The sequence below is a fragment of the Kryptolebias marmoratus genome, linkage group LG10 (assembly GCF_001649575.2).
Source record: "Kryptolebias marmoratus isolate JLee-2015 linkage group LG10, ASM164957v2, whole genome shotgun sequence".
Classification (NCBI taxonomy): Eukaryota; Metazoa; Chordata; class Actinopteri; order Cyprinodontiformes; family Rivulidae; genus Kryptolebias; species Kryptolebias marmoratus.
Window position 1 is genome coordinate 8,848,422 of NC_051439.1, and position 10,726 is coordinate 8,859,147.

A 10,726-nucleotide genomic window follows, 5' to 3' on the forward strand; every position below is an offset into this window, starting at 1 on the left:
GGGGGGGGGGGGGGGGGAAGTCACCCTAATCCTTAACCTCAATCTGCTCTGTGTGTGTGTATTGCTGTGCTGTCTCCAGTTCCCTCTCCCCCTCCTGCATCTCCACAACCAGAGGTCACGGTCGCTGAAGTCCTCACCAGCCGACATGCAGCCTCCTCCTCCTCCTCCTCGCAGCCATTTTGAACTGGTAACCATAGAGATGTGGGTCATGCAGTGATGGCAGAGAGAGGGAGAGAGGCAGTCGATGTGATGCTGGTGGTGGAGATGGAGCACTGCAGGCTGGCGGAGCAGACAGCAGAAGCAGCACAGAGCCATAAACTCTCATTATATCTGGGTCACTGGGATGCTGCAGCTGCAACAAGCAGACATTATTATGCAAGAAGAGAGACGAGGGAAGTTATGGGTGCGGGGGCTTATAGTTACAAGAGGTGGTCTGTTTACTCAGTGGGACATATGTCAGGAGGGTGCCCTGATAATATAACACGAGACAAGCTGAGCTGTGCTTAGTCAACCCAGCCGTCTCTAAGCATGCTGCTGTTTTGACACGTTATAAATCAGATGATGATTTGTATTTAAATTAAAAAATCCTTCTGAATTCAAGGCCAAATCCTTTCATATTGTTCTGTTTATACTCACAGTTTCAAAAAACCTTATCTTTGCTGCGTATGTCAAAAATATTCCAATGTGGACAATGAAACAATACATGAAAACAAATGTGTTATTCATTGTTTTGTTTTGTTTTCTAATTTAACCCATTACAGCCGTGCATGGCAAAAAACAACAGTATGGAAAAAGAAAATAGTATGAAAAATACAATAACATTTCAGAAAGACTAAAATAAATATCTGAAAACCCAGCATTTAAGAAAAAAAGAAAAACAGACGACAAAGACGGTTACACAAAACACTGAAAGCTCAAGAAAACAAGACATTTGAAAACATATTTTCATGAGAAAGTTATGCTGGACAAATAACGATAAGTAGAAAAGTTTAGAAACTCATTGGACAAGAGGCATCACAAGTTTACTCATAACAGGATAAAAATGTGTAAAAAAATCACAAAAGATGCAAAAATATAATATTTTAGCATGCGTAAGGCTGTGAAAAACCAAACAGAATTTGGTTTATTTGCTTTAGTTTAAACTGCATTTGTGTGTTTGATTCTGCTGCTGTTTGGGTGACATATTCTTCTGTCATTTCTTTGTGCTTTTGGCTTCATCGGCTTCTCCCTCTAGAAACACGATGATGGCCCGCCGCTGGTCTCAGAGGAATCCGGAGGCGCGTAAAGATCGCTTTGCTTTAATAGGAAACATGAACAGTCTTGTTTTTTACGGCTCCCCAACATGGATGTAGAAAGTTGCAGGCCATGTTGTTGTGTCTCTCCTATTGTCCGCGCCCCCCTCCTCCCCCCTCCTCGCCCCTCCTGCTCCATGACCTCCCCACTCCTCGGATTGGTGGAGACGCGGCGGCTCTGTCGTCATCGCGCCCGTGCCCATTCATCAGCGGACTGGGGCGTTGTACTCCGCATCTCATTTGCGGCGGGGCCAATTTCTGCTCGAAAGGTGGTGGGGGGGGGAATATATATATATATATTTATATCTCGAAAGAATTTCGCGTTTCGTTTTTTTTTTTGCTCTTTTTGCGACATTCTACCCAGCTGGCGAGTTCGCCTCGTTGTTTGGGTGATTATTTCGGGCTTTTGCGTCGCGCAGGGAGGCTTCGGCGTGCCTTGAATATTTGGGGAAGGAAGCCTGCGGTCTTTGTCCATTCATTTGATCGGTTGGGTTCCTTTGTTGGAACAAAAGCATGGGAGCGCAAACCTCCAAAGCCGCTGGAAAAGAGGAAGCTGCGGTCGAAAAGCCGGCGGAAGGCGCGGCTGTTGCATCCAAGACGAACGGACAGGTAAGCCGAGTTTTAATTATTTAAGCCCTAATTGCTGCACGCGGATTTTTTTTTTTGTCGTTCCAATTTGGCAATGTGTTGCGTCAATGGCGTGCTCCATGTTGCCTGTGGGCGCATCCAGACGCGCACCGGCGTTTAGGGAAAGTGGCCACATGTATTTATTTCTTTCAACTGATGCAGTTTGGCTGATTGCAACATGTTGTTTTAAATTAAAAAGCCTTTTGATTGATTCTAAGCTTCGCCCCCCTCCCCTTGAAAACGTTGCTTCATGCTTTGATTGCACTAGTTCATCACTGAACGCGCTTTTATCGTTCAAACTTTATTTTTCGAGGCTAAACATTGCGTGTTTTCTTTAGCTTTTTAAAAAAATGTCACTGAAATTGTGTGTGCAGCACGGGTTTGTGCTCGCCCTCGCCGTGGCATCATCATCATCATCATCATCATGGCCATTTTAAAAAGCGGTACCACGCCTTTGTTGCCAGGTTCAAGAGAAAAAAAAACACGTTTTTTGTACAAATGCCACCCATAAGACGAGCAGACTTAAAAAAGCACGTGGAATAAAACGATAAAAATGATTAAAATTCTAAAATGCTAATTGATTTAATTGGTTTCTAAAAGGAAGAAAAATCTGTTGTTTCCACCGCCTTTAAACTGAACGCCCCCTAGTGGGTGCTGGACGCACTGCAGTCTAGTTTGCTGCTAAAAATCAGGGATCTGTCGTCATTCTCCTAGTAACAGATGTTTCTGCAGGTTTGGGGCTATTTTTTCATTGGTTGCTACTAGTCTGTGAATTTAATTAGGTATCACAGTGCTCCAGATTTTTCAGTGTGTATTCTTGGACACATGTACACAAACATCCGAGGGTTTCAGCTTAGTGGCATGTCTACAGCAGTTTTGTCTTAAATGATACAATAATGTATTTATAAATAATAATTATACTGCTTCTTCCCAGGAGAACGGCCATGCCAAGACCAATGGAGATGCCTCTCCTGCTGCTGAGGAAGCCAACAAGGCTGATGTGCAGGCCAATGGAAGCACTCCCACCGAGGAGGCACCGAAAGGCGAGGGTGAGAAAGTAGACGGCGCCGAGGCCAACGGAGAGCAGGAGCCGTCCGCCACAAATGGAGAAACCTCTGCCAAGGCTGAGGAAGGCACCCCGTCCACCAGTGAGGAGGGCAAGCAGAAGAAAAAGCGTTTCTCTTTCAAGAAACCCTCTTTTAAGCTCAGCGGCTTCTCCTTCAAGAAGACCAAGAAGGAGTCCGAGGAGGCTGCGGAGGACGGAGCGGCGGCGGCAGAAGCTGCGGAACCAGCCGAAGGAGAGAAGCCTGCCTCGGAGGCCACCGAGGAGACCAAACCAGCCGAGGGCAGCGGCGAGGGAGCCAAGGAGGCTGCGGCTGAGGAGCCAAAAGCAGAAGAGGTGAAGGCAGAGGGAGCTGCTGAAGGAGAAGAGAAAGCAGCTAAAACTTCACCGACCGAGCCTGAGACGGCAGCCATTCCAGAGGCCACAGCTGCCGCCGCCGCTGCCGAGTAATCCTGCTGAACGAGACACCGGAATGAAGGAGAAGATGTAGCCTGTCTGAAGGAATGCGAGGACTTGTCTAAAACCAGGGATTTTTTTTTTTGGTTAATTTCCTTTTTGTTGTTGTACGTTTTACTACTCTGCATCCATCTCATCCATAATGACTGCAATGTCCCAGGCAGTGATGGACAGGAGTTGCAGTAGAGAGTGTGCTGCTTCCTCACTGCTAAATGGTGCTTGCATTTGTAACATGGGTGAGTGGGAAAGTGCAAATGTGAGTGGGGGGTATTTTTTTTTTTTTTGTGTGTGTGTGAGATACCATGACACGTTGCTGAATTTTTACCATATATTTAATCAAAAGTATTTGGTGCTGGGCAATTGGATGTAGCAGCTAAAGCTGTGTCTGCAAGATCTGACACATTGTGATATTTAAAGGGAAAGTCCTTATCCAACTCTTAAATGTTGTCATTTGCAGTGCACAGTTGTTTACAACTCTTTAAGCTCCTGTGAACACAAACCATTCCTGAAATAGATTTAGCTAACTGTTAAAAAAACAATAGGTGCTCATCACTTTCCATTAGATTCCACAGTTTCAACATTCTGTAGTAATGCACGTTGTATAGCCTTTGATATTACTGGTTTTATGGCTGAGATGTACCTAATGACTGAAGTTTTTAACTGATTACCCATTGTAAATGATTTTTTTTTTTTTTTTTTCACCATTTGTAAGATTAAATAAAATTGGGAGATGTTTTAAGCAGACTCTGCATCAAGCTGTGATGACTACAACACCACTTTGAACCGACACATGAAAGCACACAAAGTCAGGATTTACAGATGCAGTCGTTTTTAACAGCGTTTTCTTTCTGTATATACCCAGGCTCACCTTCTTCAGTATGGAATGTAACATTGCCTGCAAGCTGGTAACAAGGTGTTGAGTTTATTTTCTGTGAATTCTGAAGAATAAAGCAAATGAAGTGAATTGGCACTGTGAGCTCGTTTCTTTGCGTCATCCTCAAAGGAAAAAGGGGGGGAAAACAACCCAGGTGCGCTTTAATTTGTGTGAACTGACGAGTAGGAAATCTCAGCCACGAGATGATCACACCTGCACCTTTTTTGCTTTTAGCTCCCTCATGTGGAGCGCCAGAGAAATAAGACGATATTTCAACTGGTCTCTATGTACAGGCAATTATTAAAAGATTTGAATTGAGCTGTAAACCTCAACAAAAACATGCAAAACCCCTATGTTTCTTGTTACATCCTTCAATTTCAAATTGTTGCAGTAAAAATAAAAGGCCGAACATTCCTTGAGGGAATGGATATCTCCTGCTGCCTTTCATGCTAGAGATTCACACTAATATCACGACAAAAGCCTTAATGTTACGAACTCTCGTGCAAGATTGCATTCTCAGAGTATGTGTTGAGTCTCAGCTACCACCACATCAAATTTCAGCTCAATATCTGTAAAATCGACTTGAGTTAAGGCGTTTTTGTGTTTTTTAAAGTCCGTTAGCTGTTGTAGCCATCTTGGATTGGATTGACTCCAAAAGCTAATCTGTTGTATGTATATATCCAGGGATTACTTTCTGCAAGTTTCATTAAAATCTGTTCCCTGGTTCATAAGGTATTTTGCTAACAGACAGACACATTCTAAAGCATCCATTGCCTGGCCTTTGCCTTTCGGCAGCAGGCGGTAAAAACAAAACCTTTTCCATCCTAATCTCACGTTTAACATTATTTTTAGAAAATGAGCCATTTGGTTTTTGAGGAACTACAATATAACTATCCCACAAGATTCAGGGTGACTTGTGATTTATTCAGTCACAAAATGGCAGTCTTTTAAACAGACATTTTGAGATAGCTGGAAGCTCCATATTTACGGTCAGCTGCTCTCCATCAACACATTGGTGTTCCTTCCAGCAAACCTCAAAGTTTTTGTAAAAGCCACCAGAATCTTTTTAAAAGTTGAGAAGATTGCTTCAGACTTCTCCAGTATGTTTTTATAGCAGTCCACAGCTGTGTCCATGTTCATTTCAAACCATCTATTTCCTTTGCACCCAGTTTAACCCAGCTTTGGCCGCCACAGGAAGGGCGTGCTTTACACATAATATTTCTATTTCTGCTTCCTGGTTTGCTTGTCCAGCTTTGTTGTCGAGGCGTCTGTCGCTCCGTTTGTCACCCGGTGTGGCTCTTTGCTGAAATATCTCGCCGCGTCCTCAAAACTCCTCCAGTTCCCTTACTGTAAGTGCTCGTGTGCTGCATGTAAATCAGATGCCAGGTGAGCCTAAAAGCTAGTGTATGAAGCAGATAAACTTGGAGTGTGGTTTGTCGAGTCAACAGAGGAAAGTCCCTCCTCATGCACCGACCACAGTTTGTCTCTGAGTGGCATTGCCCTCAGATGGCAGAACTCAGCAGTTCCCTCCCTGCTCGGACCCTCGGGCCTCTCACCTAACCACCGTCTCGCCCTCTCACCAAAGGGAGATCAAACAGCTGCTGCCCTGCCTAACAACCATCCCTGTCCCTCGTCCCACACCCAGGTTATTTTCAGCGCACCCACACTCGAACTTCCAGGGTAGAGTAGGCTTTGTAAGCTGCAGAGCGGACAATCATTATTCCTACTTTGGTGAAAGATTAGTTTTCTTTCAATGATTGTCATAAATCTCAGCCTAAATTTACGATCAGTGGAAGTGACGTCCATTTGCTTAAGTACCTTATTGAATTACTTAAAATACTTTATTGTGGGTGTCGGTAAGCCATGGAAAGTGATTGATTTGAGAACCCAAAGGTACTTTAGAGAAATACAAAAAGTCCAATTTGTAAATAAAATCTATGCTTTATTTGTGTGTCGATGCAAAGTTGATTTCTATTAAATTAGGAAACTACAATTCTTTTTCAGAAAAAAAAAACTTTTATTGAACAGATTTTAATGCAGAGTATCAACCTAAACTGCTGAATAAAACAAATTCTGTTTTTCTTTACTTTTCAAAATAAAGAGATAGCGCCATCTTTCATGCCAGCTTGAAACTAAGATAATTTTATCTCGAAAAATGATGGTGTTTTAGTCTTTTTGGTCAAATTTTAAAGATAATGTTATGCGCGATCTGTTAGTGCTCAGAGTATGTGTTAGAGATGACTCTCACTTACTACCACACACAATTTTAGTTCAACATCTGTAAAATGAACTGAGTTCTAGCTATTTATTTGTTTGTTGATGTTGATTAGCTGTGGAATCCATCTTGAATTGGGTTGACTTATAAAGGTAATCAGAAATAGATAATAGTAATAGTAATAGTAATAGTAATAGTAATAGTAATAGTAATAGTAATAGTAATAGATGCTAACAGACAAACATGTTTGACTCTTACAGCTAATGTCAAAGTTTGAAAGAAAGATTTTGTGGGGTTGCTTGTCCTCAAAGTATGTGTTGGGAGTGGCTCTCAGCTACTACCACACTAAATTTAAACAGCTGTAAAACTGATTGACTTGTAGCCATTTTTGTACCTGCCAAGGCTGATAAGCTGTGGCAGCCATCTTGAATCAGGCTTTAGATGTACAGTTTCATTAAAATTCATCCAGTGGCTTATGAGATAAGACTTGGAATCCAAGTGTCAGATGTGAGTGTACAGATTCAGTATTTCAAGATTTCTGTCTTAAAGTGATAGTTCAGCTCTTTTGTGGTGCAGTTCTAAGGTAAGGTTATGAACAAATAATATCTTACCTGTTGTATTTTGGAGAAATAGAGATGACTTGATGATAAACTAACACCTTAAAGGGTCCATTGCTTCACGTCTTCAATGCTTAAACATATTTTCATATATTGGGTTCTAAAATATTATAACGGTAGTAAGAATTCTGTGAAGACATGATAATCAATATTTGCCCAGTTCCCCTCAAATACTTAATTTGTTTCAGTTGTTTGTTGCACTTGTATGAAGTTGTGAAAATTCAGCCATGAGTGCAAAGATGGAGATATTTATGAACACATGACTCTTTCACCAGGAACGGCTTTCTGTGGTTATTATGCCTATTGTTTTCTTTGCATTCTCTTTCAACCATCATTATTTGAATATTATTATCATGCTTTGGTACATTATCACTATAATTTATTATTAACCAAGGGTGCAGTCATGTTGCATTAATTTTCTGTAGTTGTATTAAACCCTTTTCTTTTTTGAGTTGCCTTTTATGCTCCTGTTGCTGGAGTTACCTTAGAGTTAAAACACTTATATCTTTTATCTATCAAAACTGTTTATCTAATGGTTTATGTGCAGTGTAATATATTTTACCTAATAAAGTTTTGGTCATTACAAGTTTTAAGGTTTATGGTTTCTTTTCTTTAGTCACAATTGTTTGGGTCTTTGGGACATTTATTATCTCAAATGTAATGTTTAATATTTTATGAGTTTTTTTTATTTATAGTATTATATGTTTTTCCTATGGTATGCTTTTAACCACACATTTTTTTCATTGTTGTTTATCTCAGTGAACCTCTGTGTACATTACTAGTTTAGTTTAGTTAGTTTTATATATATTTATCATATAAATGAATTTGAACTGATTGATTTAATGAGGCTTCAAGCAATTTGCTTATTTAGTAATGAATTCCCATTAAAAAAGAACCAAAGACAAAACATTCATTAAGACAATTTTTTATTTGGTCTTTATGTTTTACACAACACAATGCATGTCAAGGGTTATAACAATGTTGCTGTTAAACAGTTTGTGTTTGTATAACAATATTCAGGTGACTTATTTCTTTATAATGGTCAATTTGATCATTACATTTCACAATATATTCAAGTCACATTTAGTCACAAGAAGTTGCGCAGAAAGGAATTTATGTTCTTTAAGTAAATCCCTCCCTCCCCCAAACAACAAAATGAACAAAAACAACAAACAAACAAACAAAAAAGGTTGTACTAACACAGACACAAAGGCACCAGTTTAGGTAGGTATAAAAAGAACGTGGAGAAGAAAACGTCTGGACACAACACAGTTATAACACCTTGATTTCACATGCTGTTTACATTACAAAAGCTCACTGGTACTTTGTAGATTGCTTTTCCCATCCCTGATCACCTATTTTTATAAATTAGTTTTCCTTCTTCTTAGCACCCATGTCTTGTAAATTTCAAGTTAAGATGCTACTATTCCTCAAGAAGGTTGAACTGCCTGTTTGTGGGGTTGAGGAGAAATTAACAGGGAGTTTACTTTGAGAAATAGATTGCAATATTAATTGGCTGGCTTTTGGGAGCTAACGTATCACGTTGAAGCGATGAGGAACCCAGAGAAGGAGCAGTGGACATTCTCGGCAGCAAAGACACCATTGGCCTCATCATCGGGGATCTGGACGTAGACTGTGTCATGCTCATCAAGCAAGAGGACAGCACTACCGGACATCTGGTCCAGGAAGCCCTTGTTGTACTCATCATATGTAAACATAATAGGCTGGCCATTCTTGTACAGAGCCACCAGGGCATGAGCTCCATTAACATGGATGCTGTAGGAGAAGTAGTAAACTCCAGGAACCTGGCAGGTGAAAATTCCTGTCTCAGGGTCGTAGTGATTCTCAGCATTGTAAACGATCTGGTCAAACCTAATGGGGCTACCAGCAGAGGGGTAGGGGGTGACCAGAGCTGCAGTAAAAGCAGACATTGGGGACTTGACCATAACCTCACTCATTCCCATGCCTTTCTCAAACACAACCTCACCAGGAGGTCCAGGGGGACCTGGAGGACCAGCTGGGCCAGGTTCTCCATCATTTCCAGGCTCACCAGGCTGACCAGCGGGGCCCTGAGGTCCGGTAAGACCCTTAGCAGCCAAACCAGCAGGGCCGGGAGGACCAGGAAGCCCTGGGTGACCCTTAAGGCCAGGAGTACCAGCAGGGCCTTGTGGCCCACTAGGTCCTCTGGGACCGGGATTGCCATCAGATCCAGAGGCACCTGGCTCGCCTGCACGTCCAGGATGTCCTTTGGGTCCAGCAGGACCTGGAATACCTGGGGCACCTGGAGTACCTGGGGCACCACCATGACCTTTCTCTCCTGCAGGTCCAGTGGCCCCTCTGGGTCCAGGAGGACCAGCTGCACCTGTATAGCCCTGCTTACCGGGGAAACCCTGTGCTCCCTGATCTCCCTTGTGTCCCTTAGGGCCCTGAGGTCCACTTGCACCTGTGTCCCCTTTAGGGCCAACAGGTCCAGTTGCACCTGGAAATCCTCTTTCACCCTGAGGTCCAGTAGAACCAGTGGGACCGGTTGCACCAGTTGCACCAGTATATCCTGTTGGACCTTGCTCACCCTTTGAACCTGTGGCACCTGTGGCACCTGTAGCTCCTCTCTCTCCCTTCTGACCATTAGCACCTGGCTTTCCATATCCTGGAACTCCTGGAGCACCAGTGGCTCCAGCAGGTCCCTGATGGCCTTTAGGCCCAACTGGACCTGGCAGACCTGGGGCACCATTCTCACCTGGTTTGCCTGGAAGACCTACACCTGGGGCACCAGTGTGTCCCTTAGGTCCCTGTGGTCCCGTGGCACCAGGGGCACCATCTCTGCCTGGGCTACCTGACTTTCCTGGCTCACCTGGAGAACCTGGTTTGCCTGGTCTTCCAATTCCAGCAGCACCGGGTGCTCCAGTTGCTCCCATAGGTCCTTCAGGTCCAGTTTCACCTTGGGGTCCTGGAGCTCCATACCCTCTATCTCCCTTAGGACCTGGAAGTCCAGGCACACCTGGATGTCCTTTCAGACCTGGCTCTCCTCTAGGTCCCATTGCGCCAGGAAGACCGGATGGTCCAGGTTTGCCAGTAGCAGACAGACCAGCAGGTCCTGGGCTTCCACTTGCTCCAGGGGCTCCCCTAGGACCCTGGGGGCCAGGGGCTCCAGTATCTCCCTTCTCACCATGTGCTCCGGGGATGCCAGGTTTGCCAGGTCCACCTGGAGTTCCAGGTTTGCCAGCGATTGAGCGACCAGGCTGTCCGGGAGATCCAGGAGGTCCTTGGGGGCCGGGCAGACCCACGCCATTCTCCCCTGGGGGGCCAGGTGGACCAGGAGGTCCCTCTGGGCCAGGCTCACCTGGTTCACCAGGCTCACCTGCCACTGATACCACTGTGAGAAGAGAAAGAGTGAACTTCATCAGTCATATAGTCTGGGTGCAAATCACTGTCAATGCAAAACTTTGTATAAAGGGTGAAAATCAGTCTAATATGGGTTGTTTATATAAATCTATATACATGTTTAAATCCAAATATATATATATATATATATATATATATATATATATATATATATATATATATATATATATATATATATAT

The 10,726-nt window shown here is 43.2% G+C and overlaps 2 protein-coding genes across 2 annotated transcripts in view; one reads left to right on the top strand and one right to left on the bottom strand.

The window, feature by feature from the left end:
- The first annotated feature begins 1,539 nt into the window (after nt 1–1,539).
- marcksb (myristoylated alanine-rich protein kinase C substrate b) lies at nt 1,540–4,406 on the top strand. Its single transcript, XM_017410360.3, has 2 exons — nt 1,540–1,901; nt 2,854–4,406. The coding sequence occupies exons 1-2, from the start codon at nt 1,806–1,808 to the stop codon at nt 3,430–3,432; spliced, it is 675 nt and encodes a 224-aa protein (XP_017265849.1). The 5' UTR covers nt 1,540–1,805; the 3' UTR covers nt 3,433–4,406.
- A 3,647-nt stretch (nt 4,407–8,053) lies between these two features.
- LOC108236977 (collagen alpha-1(X) chain-like) overlaps nt 8,054–10,726 on the bottom strand; it is a 4,356-nt gene continuing 1,683 nt past the window's right edge. Inside the window, exon 3 of the mRNA XM_017418111.2 lies at nt 8,054–10,517. Within this exon, the coding sequence (XP_017273600.1) occupies nt 8,683–10,517 (1,835 nt within the window). The 3' untranslated portion in view covers nt 8,054–8,682. The remainder of the gene's footprint in view (nt 10,518–10,726) is intronic.

What these genes read in the sequence shown, in the direction of transcription:
- marcksb (XM_017410360.3), top strand. Translation starts at nt 1,806, where the DNA reads ATGGGAGCGCAAACCTCCAAAGCCGCTGGAAAAGAGGAAGCTGCGGTC. An exon ending in CATCCAAGACGAACGGACAG is followed by an intron (nt 1,902 to 2,853) that starts GTAAGCCGAGTT and finishes GCTTCTTCCCAG; the next exon opens with GAGAACGGCCATGCCAAGAC.